The sequence below is a fragment of the Lingula anatina genome, chromosome 9 (assembly GCF_051362555.1).
Source record: "Lingula anatina isolate TDL-2025a chromosome 9, LinAna3.0, whole genome shotgun sequence".
Taxonomy (NCBI): Eukaryota; Metazoa; Brachiopoda; class Lingulata; order Lingulida; family Lingulidae; genus Lingula; species Lingula anatina.
In genome coordinates this window covers 2,731,142-2,743,196 of record NC_141775.1, presented here as the reverse complement: position 1 = coordinate 2,743,196, position 12,055 = coordinate 2,731,142, and the positions used below count along the sequence as shown (strand labels likewise).

Here is a 12,055-nt window from a genome sequence, read left to right as displayed (position 1 = left end):
TTGTGAATACGGCCGTACTCATGGCCCTGCAGTATGCAAGCCAACATCAACCTCGTCTCGATTTATCTGGATGCTGTTTACTTAATGAGGACGCAACTGATAGCATTCTGTAACAGTTGTTCGTGTGACCTGATAATCGTAAACATAAAGGTGAACTCTGGTTACGATCCACTGTTCAAATCACTGACATTTAGCTTTTCCAAACACAAGAGTACAGATGACAGTAGTTGACCTACACCGCTGTGCTGACACTAGATACACTAAAGATTAACCTAACCGGTTTTTATGATACATTCAAGTCTGTATGTGAGCCCATACTATGAATAGATTTCTGCTGTCGTTTTGGCCAGAGAGAATTCCCTTGACAGAAAACGAACCTGTTTGAAGCGTGACGCCTCTTTGCGGTAGGGGTTGGGGGGCGGGGGGGGGGGGGGGGGGGGGGTTAAAGCGCTTTTAAAATCTATTGAACCTTTATCTCTTGAGTCCAGAGAATGCGTTAAGGGAGAGAGAGAGAGAGAGAGAGAGTGTGTGTGTGTGTGTGTGTGTGTGTGTGTGTGCAAGAGAGAGATGAAGAGAGGGAGAGATTCATATGTTTTTCCGTTTCCTTTTTCAAGTATCGTCAACAACTACATTGATCTACATTGGTTGCTGAAATTATGTGCCGATGAGCTCTCTGGTGTACTGTGCAACATCTACAATTGGTCTTTACGCTCTAGCTATGTGCCAAAAATATTTAAACAATCTGTGATAATACCTGTTCCAAAGCGCACGCCTGTTACCTGTCTTAATGACTTTAGGCCTGTAGCTCTAACTTCCATTGTTATGAAAGTGCTTGAGAAATTTGTTATGCAACATGTGAAATCAAAATTACCGACGTCCTTCGACCCTTTTCAATTTGCATATAGAAAAAACAGGTCGACGGAAGATGCTGTTGCTATTACTCTACATAATGTTCTTACTTTTTTGGATCGTAAAATCCCTAACTATGCAAGGTTACTTTTTATTGACTATAGTTCTGCTTTTAACACGATATCGCCTTTTAAACTTCACGAAAAACTTATTAACTCTCTCCATTTTAGTAAATCACTAAGTAATTGGATTTTAAATTTCTTAATTAATCGTACACAACAGGTCAGAGTCGGCAATAACTTTTCCAAGACTATAGAGATAAATACTGGCACGCCTCAGGGCTGCGTCATTTCGCCTCTCTTATATTCTCTGTTTACATCCGACTGTGTGGCTTCGTATCCTGATTGCTTGATTGTTAAGTTTGCGGATGATACCACCTGCGCTGGCCTTATTAGCACTTCCGAGTCTGACTATCGAAATCAAGTTTCGGCCCTTGTTTCATGGTGCTCTGAAAACGACCTCGAGCTTAACGTTAAAAAGACAAAAGAAATTATTGTAGATTTTAGGAAAAACCCAACAGAAATTAGCCATCTTACGCTGAATGGTTCTGAGGTTGAAATAGTCAGACATTTCAAATTTCTTGGCATACATATATCTGATGATCTTAAATGGCACATTAACATAGATGATATTGTCCGCAAAGCTCAGCAAAGACTCTACTTTCTACGACGATTGAGGTCATTCTATGTCAACCAAGAACTGCTGGCAAAGTTTTACCGGGCTGTGATTGAGAGTGTGCTAACACAATCTTTCACCGTCTGGTACAGTAGTGCTACAGTAGAGGACAAGAATCGCCTCAACCGCGTAGTAAAAACTGCCAGGCGCATTGTAGGTAGGGACCTGCCGTCTATTGAATGTTTGTATACGAGACGAGTGCTCAAGAAAGTAAAGTCAATCACGAGTGACCCTGGTCACCCAGCGAATAGCCTACTTATGCATATGTCAACAAGCCGACTGCGGTCATTAAAAGCAACCTCCACGCGCACTAAGAATAGTTTTTATCCATCAGCAGTACGTATTTTTAATGAACAAAATGTATTTTAATAATTCCACTGTATCACATTTTATCGACAGATCATACCAACTTTCATTTTATATTTGTATAAATATGACAATAAATTATTATTATTATTATTATTATTATTATACTTGCAAGCATTCCTTAGCTTGATGGTGAGTTGTCCAAAGGCACGAAAGAAAAAATGACGCAGAAGTCCAACAACAGATCGAGAGGCTACTTAAGCGTCAGCCTTCCAAATTTGATGCTGGGGACCTCACTTGTTTCTCTACCTCGCGAGGAGCAAGCTGAAGAGAACCTCGCAGAGCCGTCCCTAAAGAATGAGCTGACGGGATTGATTCTGTGTGATCACGTGGACAGTGGATGGTCTTGGGTTGTCATGGTAGCGGGGGCACTGGCGCCTTTCATTGTGAATGGTTATTCTTTTAGCTGCGGTAAGTGCCAAGGGGCATCATAGGTTTTTACATATGTCGTTCGTAGATACGCCTGCATTTCAAGGGGAAGCATCACGGATGTGGAGGGGCAGACGTTCTGTGCATGAGAACAAGTGACGATTGGATACTCAATACCATTCGAACCAAAATAGCGTACAACAACTGAGAGTTGGTCGGGGGATGGTTAAAGGTAACCCTGGACGGATAATACACTTAATTTCTCATTTTGAAGAGAAAATAGTTATTTTTTTATATTTTTATTCAAGGTCTATGTATAATAGCCCGTATATCTCTGCAAAATTAATAAAACAGCCATTCGGCCATGACATTCCCGGGGAAGAGGACTCTGCTGCTACAACATACCGTGTGCGTGCAATTACGTCCAACAAGTAAGGACCAGAATTTTAATGTTTTACATATTATATCATATGTATGCATTATTTTACCTATCTTCAGAGGGACAAATTCATTCTTTTCCAAAATAGGTGTACTGTATTTACCGTTGTTAGAAGCTTTCGGTGAGGGAGAAGTCATGACGTCACTGGTGGGTTCGGTACTGTTGGGCAACTGCATTGTATCCGGTATGTAACAAAAAGTTTTTTTCTTTACAAGTGACGATTCCGTATTTAACGTATCATCTTCATTAATGTACCGTTGTAGTTAAATACGAGTTTTGTTATTGAGTGGCATTCTAAGGCTAAAATAAACCATATTTACGACATCTAAACTGCATTAATTGTAAAAAAAGGCAATTAATACGAGAGGATCACGAGTTGGTAGATTGGCACATACATGTTAACTGTTTGGAAACTTGAGAGAATGGCAGGCATCCCAACAAACACATTTATTACATGTTATTACAACGTTACTTAAACTTCTATATAATCAGGAAAAAAATGTTATGGTCACTATATGGTCACATTATAAAACGTTCTGTTTGCTGAGATGTCGAACATATCTTTCAGGATTTATCGCTTCCATATTATGTGACAAGCTGGGTTGTCGTCAGACATGTGCTCTAGGCGCTGTGTTCACTGCAGCTGGACTTGGCGCAAGCTTCTTTGCCAAAAGCTGTGCGTTCCTCATAGCCTCGTTCGGCATAGTTACAGGTATTCCTTTATCTCATTTACGAACACATATGACCAAATTACATAGCTGCAATGCGTTTTTTTTTTTTTTTTTTTTTTTTTTGCAACATGGTTGTGTCGCAAATTAGCCTTTAGATAAAAGTACTGAATAAAACTGGAAATCCGAATGAATGATTAGTTTATACCTTGCAAAATGTGTTCGTGACATCTGGTAAAATTCATATGCACATGTACCACAAGAAATTGTTTATAGTTAACAATTCAAATCCGTTTAGCTCTCTCTTTCTCTCTCTCTTCCCTGTTGCTTCAAAGATGAAAACTTGCGCCATTCTTATAGCCTTTCGGGCAATTTTGCAAAACGGAACGTAATTACTACTAAACATTCCTAATATATACGTCATATATACGTCATATCACCACATCTAATCCATTGAACGCCCTCTCCCCAGGTGCTGGCCTGATTATCAGTTACCTTGCCGTCCAGGTCAGTGTGGCCTACTACTTCCAGGAGAGACGACCATTCGCCATGGCCTTTATTCAGGTGGGGTCCAGCGTCGGACAGGTGGTCGTCGCTCCACTTACACACTATTTTGTGGATGAATACACCTGGCGTGGAGCCATGTTGTTACTGTCTGCTATCAGTTTACACCTGTTGGTAGTGGCAGCTTTACTGCGGCCTCACAAAAAAGAGCACCTTCATAAGAAACTTAAAACTGGTGCCCTGTTCGACTTAACGGTGCTGAAGAACGTGTCTCTCTTACTTATAATGCTGAACGCTGCGTTGATGAATGTGGTTCTTGGGTTATTACTGTTCCACCTTCCCGCTTATGCAGTGTCCTCAGGAACGTCCGTTCACAAAGTTTCATTGCTTCTTTCTCTCATAGGATTTACAGGTCTTTTCCTACGGCCTCTCTTTGGAGCAGCCATGAATCATCCGGATGTTGACATGTGGACTGTTTTCAGCATTTCACAAACGCTAGTTGGGGTCATAATGATCATATCTCCGATTTTTATGACCGATTTTTCTGGACAAGTGATATTTGTTTTGATTTTCGGCACCTACACCACTCCTTATTTCGCCGGATTTGCAGCCATGACGTTAGAGTGTGTGGAGTCCAAACACCAGGGGACAGCACTGGCACTCTTCCAGTCTGGGTCAGGTGTCGGATTACTCCTAGGACCTTTCATTGGAGGTATCAATTCACGTGACACCCGCGGATGTTCACTGTGCCACATATAATGCGCGGTTAATCCTTTTCCGCTTGCCGTGGTTTCCTGCCTTTTTCCGGAACACAGAAAGAGGCATGACACTACGACCAGCGGAAATGAGTTAACCGCGCATTCGCGTAATTATAAGTGGAAAGGTGAATGCCCGACCTACAATTATTTGTTCCCGTCTTTAGACATCTGAATAATAGGCACATTTAGGGGTTCGCTTTTTTCTGTAACAAATAACTTATTTCGCTTCCTCTCATTTGAAAAAAGAGAATCGATTTTACATGTATATCTATGCAGTATCTTATATATCAGGTAAAACATCAGCGTCAATTGAATGCAATGCCCCCGTTTTCGCTTTTTATTTATTTATGTTTTTTGTTATTGTTTTTCAGGTTGGGTGTATTCCTTGACAGGGTCCTATGCATCAGGCGTGCAATTTGCAGGTACTAATAATAATAATAATAATAATAATAATAATAATGATATTTTTCAGTCTATATATACAGGCATGTTAAATATGCAGCAGGCGTGTAGATTGCTGGTAAGACCACTGAGTCAAGTGCAGGGGTTCTCTTTCAACTCACACATTGCGAGAATGCTCATTACTTTTTAAAAATTATTCTTAAACATTAAGTGAAAAAACGTATGGCAAATGGATAATTCTTAAACAACCACGTGCATTTTTTTCCATATAGGCGGTTGCCTCCTGGTCAATACTGTCGTCATGTTTGCGTTGAAGCTTTCATCTGGCAGGAATTCCACAGAGAAAATGGCAGAAGTAGGCAAACTGGATCACGTGACTTCTGGCCGCGCCAATTATTGCCCGAGTGAACCCATTGGCTCCTCTGAGAATGTTGATTTTAGAAATTCTCTATGAATTGGTTATTATGAAAATCAAGTAACGTAAGAAAGCTTTTGTGTCTGGAACAAACAACGGATGCCTTAAGCCGTCGGTCTGGCAGACGTGTTTCCACAGGGCAGCTGTCAGTCTATGAGTAATGTGTTCACTGGTAGCCCGGAGGTGACCATAAAGACGTCAAATATGACTAGTTCTATGTCCAAGCAACGGCTGGGAGTAAGATAGTTTCAGCGCATATGCCTTCAGTGAAATTAATCGATAACATATAACTTGAATAATGATATTTATGAAATAAACGTATATCGTATGTTTGTCACATATTTCCTTAGATTAATGGTTATTTTGTTCATTCTACGTAAATGGTTATCGGCCACGAAATTGAAAACATCGTGCAAAACAGGTTCCAAACAAGACATTATTTAGAAATGGTAATTCACCGATTTCATGCCATTTCAAACGTCAAAATTAAGATACAAAGAAAAAGGCTAGGTTGTCGTACTGTAATATAAACTCAACATCCATCTGTAACTTCATACATTGTGTGAAATTACACAACAAACATTCTTTATTTTGGAGGTCCCTGGTTTTAATGTTTAATATTTAATCGTACAACAAAATGTGTTATACTTTTCACCAATTCTTGGTGGATAGAACATTAATATATCTTCTTCATTTTAACCCTTCATCTGAGAGTCCAGAAGAAGTACACATATGTTAAAATCCTTCTGAATAAGGTGCTAACCCCGACTCTGGCGCCACACGGTTTTCTTTTCAAGATTTCTTATATGTATTCAAACGCAATGCACATTTTTAAACCACTTGACGAAATATACATTCTGTGCTTTATAGGACACGCCCTTCCTTTGCACAACAAGACACAAAACAATTAAACGTTTGGCTTATGAATGCATATTACTTGATTTAACAGGAATATCTGAATGAGACGCTGCCTTCAGCTTCTCGGCATCTTTGGTAAAATGAGGAGAAGGACGGATATTGACATGGCAACCGGAAGTATCGTCATTGAGCTTATTATCCTGCATTGTATCCTCACTGATATTCTTAGTGGGCGTCACCTTCGTTGCCAACATAGTCAGCGTGTTCACAAATAAACAGCCACCTGTGAAAAAGCATAATGAGAACAGACTTTCGTTTTTGAAATGTTTCTCAACTTAATTTTTCATAAATGATGACCTGTATGTTTAATACTATAACTAATAAAAATGGAATCATTGTTTTTTCTAAAAACAACGTATGCATTGGATAGAGAATAAAGAGGACGCTGTTTTTCTTTTTATTATTTTATTGTTCTATATATGTTTTTATTTTTGGAACAAAACAGAAAGTCTTACCTGCGAACTGCATGGCTGCGGCATACGACCCGGTAACGCTGTACGCCCAACCTTTAAAATAATAAGATAACAGTTGAAAACAAACAGCACCTAATATGGAATCACACTTTTAGCCGATACTTCCAGTCTGAAAAATACATCAAATAACGCGAATTCAACTACAGAAAGTAGTGCTCAAAATATGGAATACGTCTATGATATATTACAAATGAAAATGTATATCCACACACACACACGGTGGTCTACAGTCCATGCTATTAATCTTGCCCGCGTTTCTCCTTTGTATTCTACTTTCAAATAATACAAGTGATCGTCAAATGATAAAGATGATGTTTTAATACACTGCAAAGAATGACAGAATGGTTATTCATTTGCTAACCCCTCAATCTCTCCAAATGCCTGTCTACATGTACATGTTATATTCATAATTATCTATTCAACCAATACATTTCTTTGTCAGTAAATGAAAAAATGTCACTGTTTTATTATACTCAGGGTTCTGTGGGTTAGTACGTTTGCAAGAGCTACTCAGTTAATAATTGCGTTTATCCGTTGGTCCAGCAGTCTGTGAGTCTGTCCGTCTGTCTGGCTGTCAGTCTGGTAATCTTTTTCTCTGTTTCTTTACTCCACGTAGTACTAGCTTAAAAATGTGTGTCTGAAAAAAGTCGTACCACCTATTATTGGCCCAAAGAAATAACCAAGTCCCACGGCACTCGCCAGTATTCCCAACGAGGCTCCATAATGTTTGGGGACTACACTCTCCAATGTTATAGCAACAATTCCAGTGAAGAAAGGCGTCACGTATATAGCAAATATTACCGCATACATTAACTGTCCTGTAAAGTTTACCATAAAAAACGGGCACAACAATGTTACGACACCACAGACCGATTGCGATATGCTGTAAACCGTCCACATATCCACATCCGGGTGATTCATAACGGCGCCAAAAAGTGGTTTCAGAACGAGGCCAGTTATTCCAATAGCGCCAAGCAGTAATGAAGACGCGTGCACTGATGTCCCCGAGTAAACGACATACGCAGGAAAATGAAGGAAAAACATCCCAATCACCAAAGCCATCAATATGGTATTGAATATTAAGAGGTCAAATGGAATATTCTGAAGTACAGTTATTGCAAAGACGCTACCACTTTTCTGTTTCTTGTGAAGGTACTCATTTCTGTGGGGTCGTAACAACGCTCCAACTGCTATTAAATGCAGACTGAAAGCCGAGAGCATTAAAAACGCCCCTCTCCATGTGTAGATGTCAATGAAGTAGTGTGTCAGCGGTCCCCAAACTAATTGTCCCATACTGCCTCCGGTTTGCATGATGGCAATGGCAAGGGATCTTTTGGCGCTGAAGTAGTGGGATACGCTGTTATGAACCGCTTGGTAGCAAAACATAAGGCCTACACCTAGAAAGACGAACAAACATAATATAAACAGAAAAATTAGATGGAACACGGCACTATAGCAGAGGCGTTACTATTTATTCACAATTAATGCCTCAAATTTTCCAAAAAAAAAAAAAAATACAAAGCCAAGACTACGGTTCATGGGATAGCCTTACGTATTCCATACATACCTGAAAACACCCCAAATGATATAATGACATGTGTACAGTTGCTGGCAAAGAAACTCCCCACCAGTCCAGTGGCAGCGAACAGCCCTCCTATCATACAGCCTCTCCTACAGTCCAGCTTGTCACATAGTATACTGGCCAGGAAACCTGGAAATGATAACCAAATTAAAAGCAATCCACGTTGCCATGTGGTTTACCAGAAAGTTGTTTCACTTAACAGTTTGGTGCAACCAGAGAATTACATGTATATCGTAGACGTCTACGATCTAATTCCCTGGTCCAACGAAGAACAGAGAAAGGGCTTCATTTGTTATACTTGTCACACAGCCATGGAGCCTGGAATCAGGGACGAAATAACCAATATTGCTGTATTTCACTCACATCCAATGCTACATCCAGAGAGCTTATTGCTTGATAACCTAGCGTGAGTTTTTCTACCCGTTTTGACTATGAATACCACTATCAACCCAGAATACTCAGAAGTTGATTAAACTGAAAAGAAATCTGCAGTATTGCATGTGTGTAAAAACAAAACTCTGAATATGACTATTTCACGTGACAAGGATATTTATAACAACGCCCAGCCATAAATGCATATGCCGTAATATAAAAAAGTCGATCAGCAACGCTGCTCTTTGTACCTGATAACATTGTCTGCCCCAGAAACACAGAACCCACCATGGACGTGAGAACGTCCCCTTCACCAAGATCTTCCAATAATGGTAGATAGAAGACACCTGGAATGCAGCAAGTTATTGAGACACTGTGTATATATAGTGTATGTAAAGCAGCTTTGGTGGGACAAATCGTGATCCGTTTTAATGCCTTAATAAATGAAACTTTTAATAAAACTGTCTTAATGCATTCTAATATCGAGTAAATAATAAATAACATCTTCTTTGCGGTTCAAATAATAAAACCAATCACTGACCGCAACTATACCAGTACCCGTTACAAAGGAAGAGTCCCACTGCTCCTGCCACCATGACAACCCATGACCAGCCGCTGTCCACGTGATCACACATGCCTCGCAGTTCTTCTTCAGCAGCTGACACCGGGATATCTTCTTCATCTTCCTTGACACGAGGGAGGGACATGACTGAAGATCCCAATACCAAATTTGGAAGACTGACGCTCATGTTGTGTCTGGGTTGGATGTCTGGTTTCATCTTCGTGAGGTCTGGCCAACTCCCGAAACTTTTGCGAATTGTTCGAAGAGTTTTTAACGCCAGAGCAGGCAAATGATGTTCGCCTGTTTTTCGGCTGAATACAAATATAAAGATAATAATAATTATTATTATTATTATTATTTTGCATCTAAAATCCAAAATTTGTTCAGGAGACTTCACAACACTACCCTGCACGTGAATAAAAATGATTAAAAGGCTACGAAAAGAAAAGGAAAAAAATGATTAAAACAAATAATTTAGAAATTAATAATGTTACTTCTTCACTTCGTACACTTAATACATCTAATAGCGCGTTATTACAAATAGACAATGATCTAAACATTATTAAGTTCGATAATGAAATATGCCAATCTACAACGAACACCTAATCACACATAATATAACCAGGAGAACACTAAGACCGCGTTCAAATTCAAACATAGAACCGGCTAGATCGATCCAACTCTGCTAAGGATTCTCGCTAAAGTGCACGTGCATTCACTTGAGTATAGCTAGTTAATTAGATAAATATCCCCAGAACTCTAGGAGGCGTGTCAGACCTTTAAGCCCATTGCAGTAATTGCAATTAGGGAGAATCTCTCGCAGACTTGAATCGATCCAGCTAGTACCATGGGTTTATCTGAACGCTTGCACTGGAGTAGGCGAGACAAGCGGCTCTGTTTCAGAGTGTAAATATAAACCGTGTTTGGAATACACGACTTGGATACACAACATTCCGGCTGGAGTTGCATAGATTTTATTTGCATACCCTACAGATGGCTTAAGCAAGTAGCTGAAGTGTATACAGAGAGTGTGAAAGGTCAGCTTGTGGCCAGTACTGAACTGTATAAGCTGACCATCTTGGCAACCACCGATTTGCATGTACTGAGGTAATAGCCAGGACGCTGAGGTCAGTGACATGAGGTCGTAGTGTTATCTTGGAATTATCTTACAACTTACAGTGACGGATTAAGTGGGAGTGTCGGGGGGGGGGGGGGGGGGGGGGGGGATCCTGACCCTCTCTTCGATTTCTGAAAAAATCATACCAATGGTCCCCTCTTGAAATTAGAATTTTGCTAGCTTAATTATAGTTCTAAACCATACCGAATGACACCGTTCGCTCTCTGAAATACCAAACGTTTTCGGGGCTCTACAACGGGCCCCGTAGACTCACGCAAGGGGGGGGGGGTCGGCTTTATGTCTGCCGACCCCCCCCCCCCCCTTCAAATAATCCTGGATCAGCCCCTGACTTATAATAACGCCAGTTTAGTTACAGATTTTTATCAATTGGGATGAAAAACATTCTAATATAAACGTGTATATAGAAGTAAAGCTATTGTGACAAAAACACGATCAAGCTGTGAATGTCTTCTCCTTTGCTGCGCCCTCACACATCACTGCTATGGTCCATTTAGTTTCAGCTAAGCTTACACACACACATACATAAATGTTTATATGACACGGTGATAACCACGTGCACGCACGCAAACACACACAAACAAGACGCCCACACAAACCCTAAAATAAGATTAAGACCTACGAGGCAGCCTGATTTACCCCTAGAAATAACTCACCGATAAGGCAGTCCCCGGAGCTGTGATCCAGTCCCTCCTAAGCTGACGGTGGTTGTTAGGGCTCCTTTCCGCCTCAGCTGCCGATGCACGTGGCTGTTTGGGCACCTCTCGACCTTTAGCTACGAGTAAACACAAACTCTTTCTCTATCGCGCACCCTCAGCATACTGCCCTCAGTCCATCGAAAGCTGAAATCTCGGGAGGTAATGAGGCCATTCAGAATGAGAAGAGCCGGGTGCTAGCTAGTCCACGGCCTAAATATCACGGACGGAAGATCGCTTAATCCTGTAGTGGTATCTCTGCCTCTCACACGCCTCCCCACGCGTCGTCCCACGACCGGTTGAATTGAGTCTAGCTTTAATTACTGTGCCCCGACGAGTGGGGAGGCGTGTGAGAGGCGGAGAGACCATTACAGGATTAAGGGATCTTCCCTTCATTTAGGTCTGCCATATTTAGGCCGTGGCCTAGTTAGCACTGGGCTTTTCTCATTCTGAAAGGCCTGCTTGATAGAAGCTGATTCTATCCCTGTAAGTCGGCAGTTTTTATTTCTATAGATGTTTTCACCATCCCCCTTCACCAGGGTATGTTATATCTAAATCATGGACTACGTTACGTAAACTGGGGTTTAAATCGTTGGTGGCAGTCATTCTCGTTATGAATACTGGCCATTTTAACTGGTGGAAAACGCTGAAATTCCCAGGAAAAATGATTGTCCTATCTAAAGTGCGTGGTATGCTTTAAACCACCTGTATGTTTTACATGTTAGTCTATATTATCTCAGTTGATGCTTATACAGGTATATAGCCTATGTATAAATATAGCATTGGTATAGGCAATTATTCAATAAGATACAA

At 40.6% G+C, this 12,055-nt stretch overlaps 2 protein-coding genes across 2 annotated transcripts; one reads left to right on the top strand and one right to left on the bottom strand.

Annotated features, from left to right (window-relative positions):
* The first annotated feature begins 2,059 nt into the window (after positions 1 to 2,059).
* On the top strand, positions 2,060 to 5,846 carry LOC106177124 (monocarboxylate transporter 13-like). Its single transcript, XM_013559812.2, has 6 exons — positions 2,060 to 2,361; positions 2,847 to 2,942; positions 3,327 to 3,470; positions 3,899 to 4,642; positions 5,060 to 5,110; positions 5,363 to 5,846. The coding sequence occupies exons 1-6, from the start codon at positions 2,112 to 2,114 to the stop codon at positions 5,542 to 5,544; spliced, it is 1,467 nt and encodes a 488-aa protein (XP_013415266.2). The 5' UTR covers positions 2,060 to 2,111; the 3' UTR covers positions 5,545 to 5,846.
* A 64-nt stretch (positions 5,847 to 5,910) lies between these two features.
* LOC147759777 (monocarboxylate transporter 13-like) lies at positions 5,911 to 11,457 on the bottom strand. The gene is made up of 7 exons (XM_086995980.1): positions 11,204 to 11,457; positions 9,392 to 9,723; positions 9,102 to 9,197; positions 8,464 to 8,607; positions 7,550 to 8,293; positions 6,879 to 6,929; positions 5,911 to 6,646 (listed from the first exon to the last, which is right to left on the bottom strand). The coding sequence occupies exons 2-7, from the start codon at positions 9,627 to 9,629 to the stop codon at positions 6,426 to 6,428; spliced, it is 1,494 nt and encodes a 497-aa protein (XP_086852106.1). The 5' UTR covers positions 9,630 to 9,723; positions 11,204 to 11,457; the 3' UTR covers positions 5,911 to 6,425.
* Between the last annotated feature and the right edge of the window lie 598 nt (positions 11,458 to 12,055).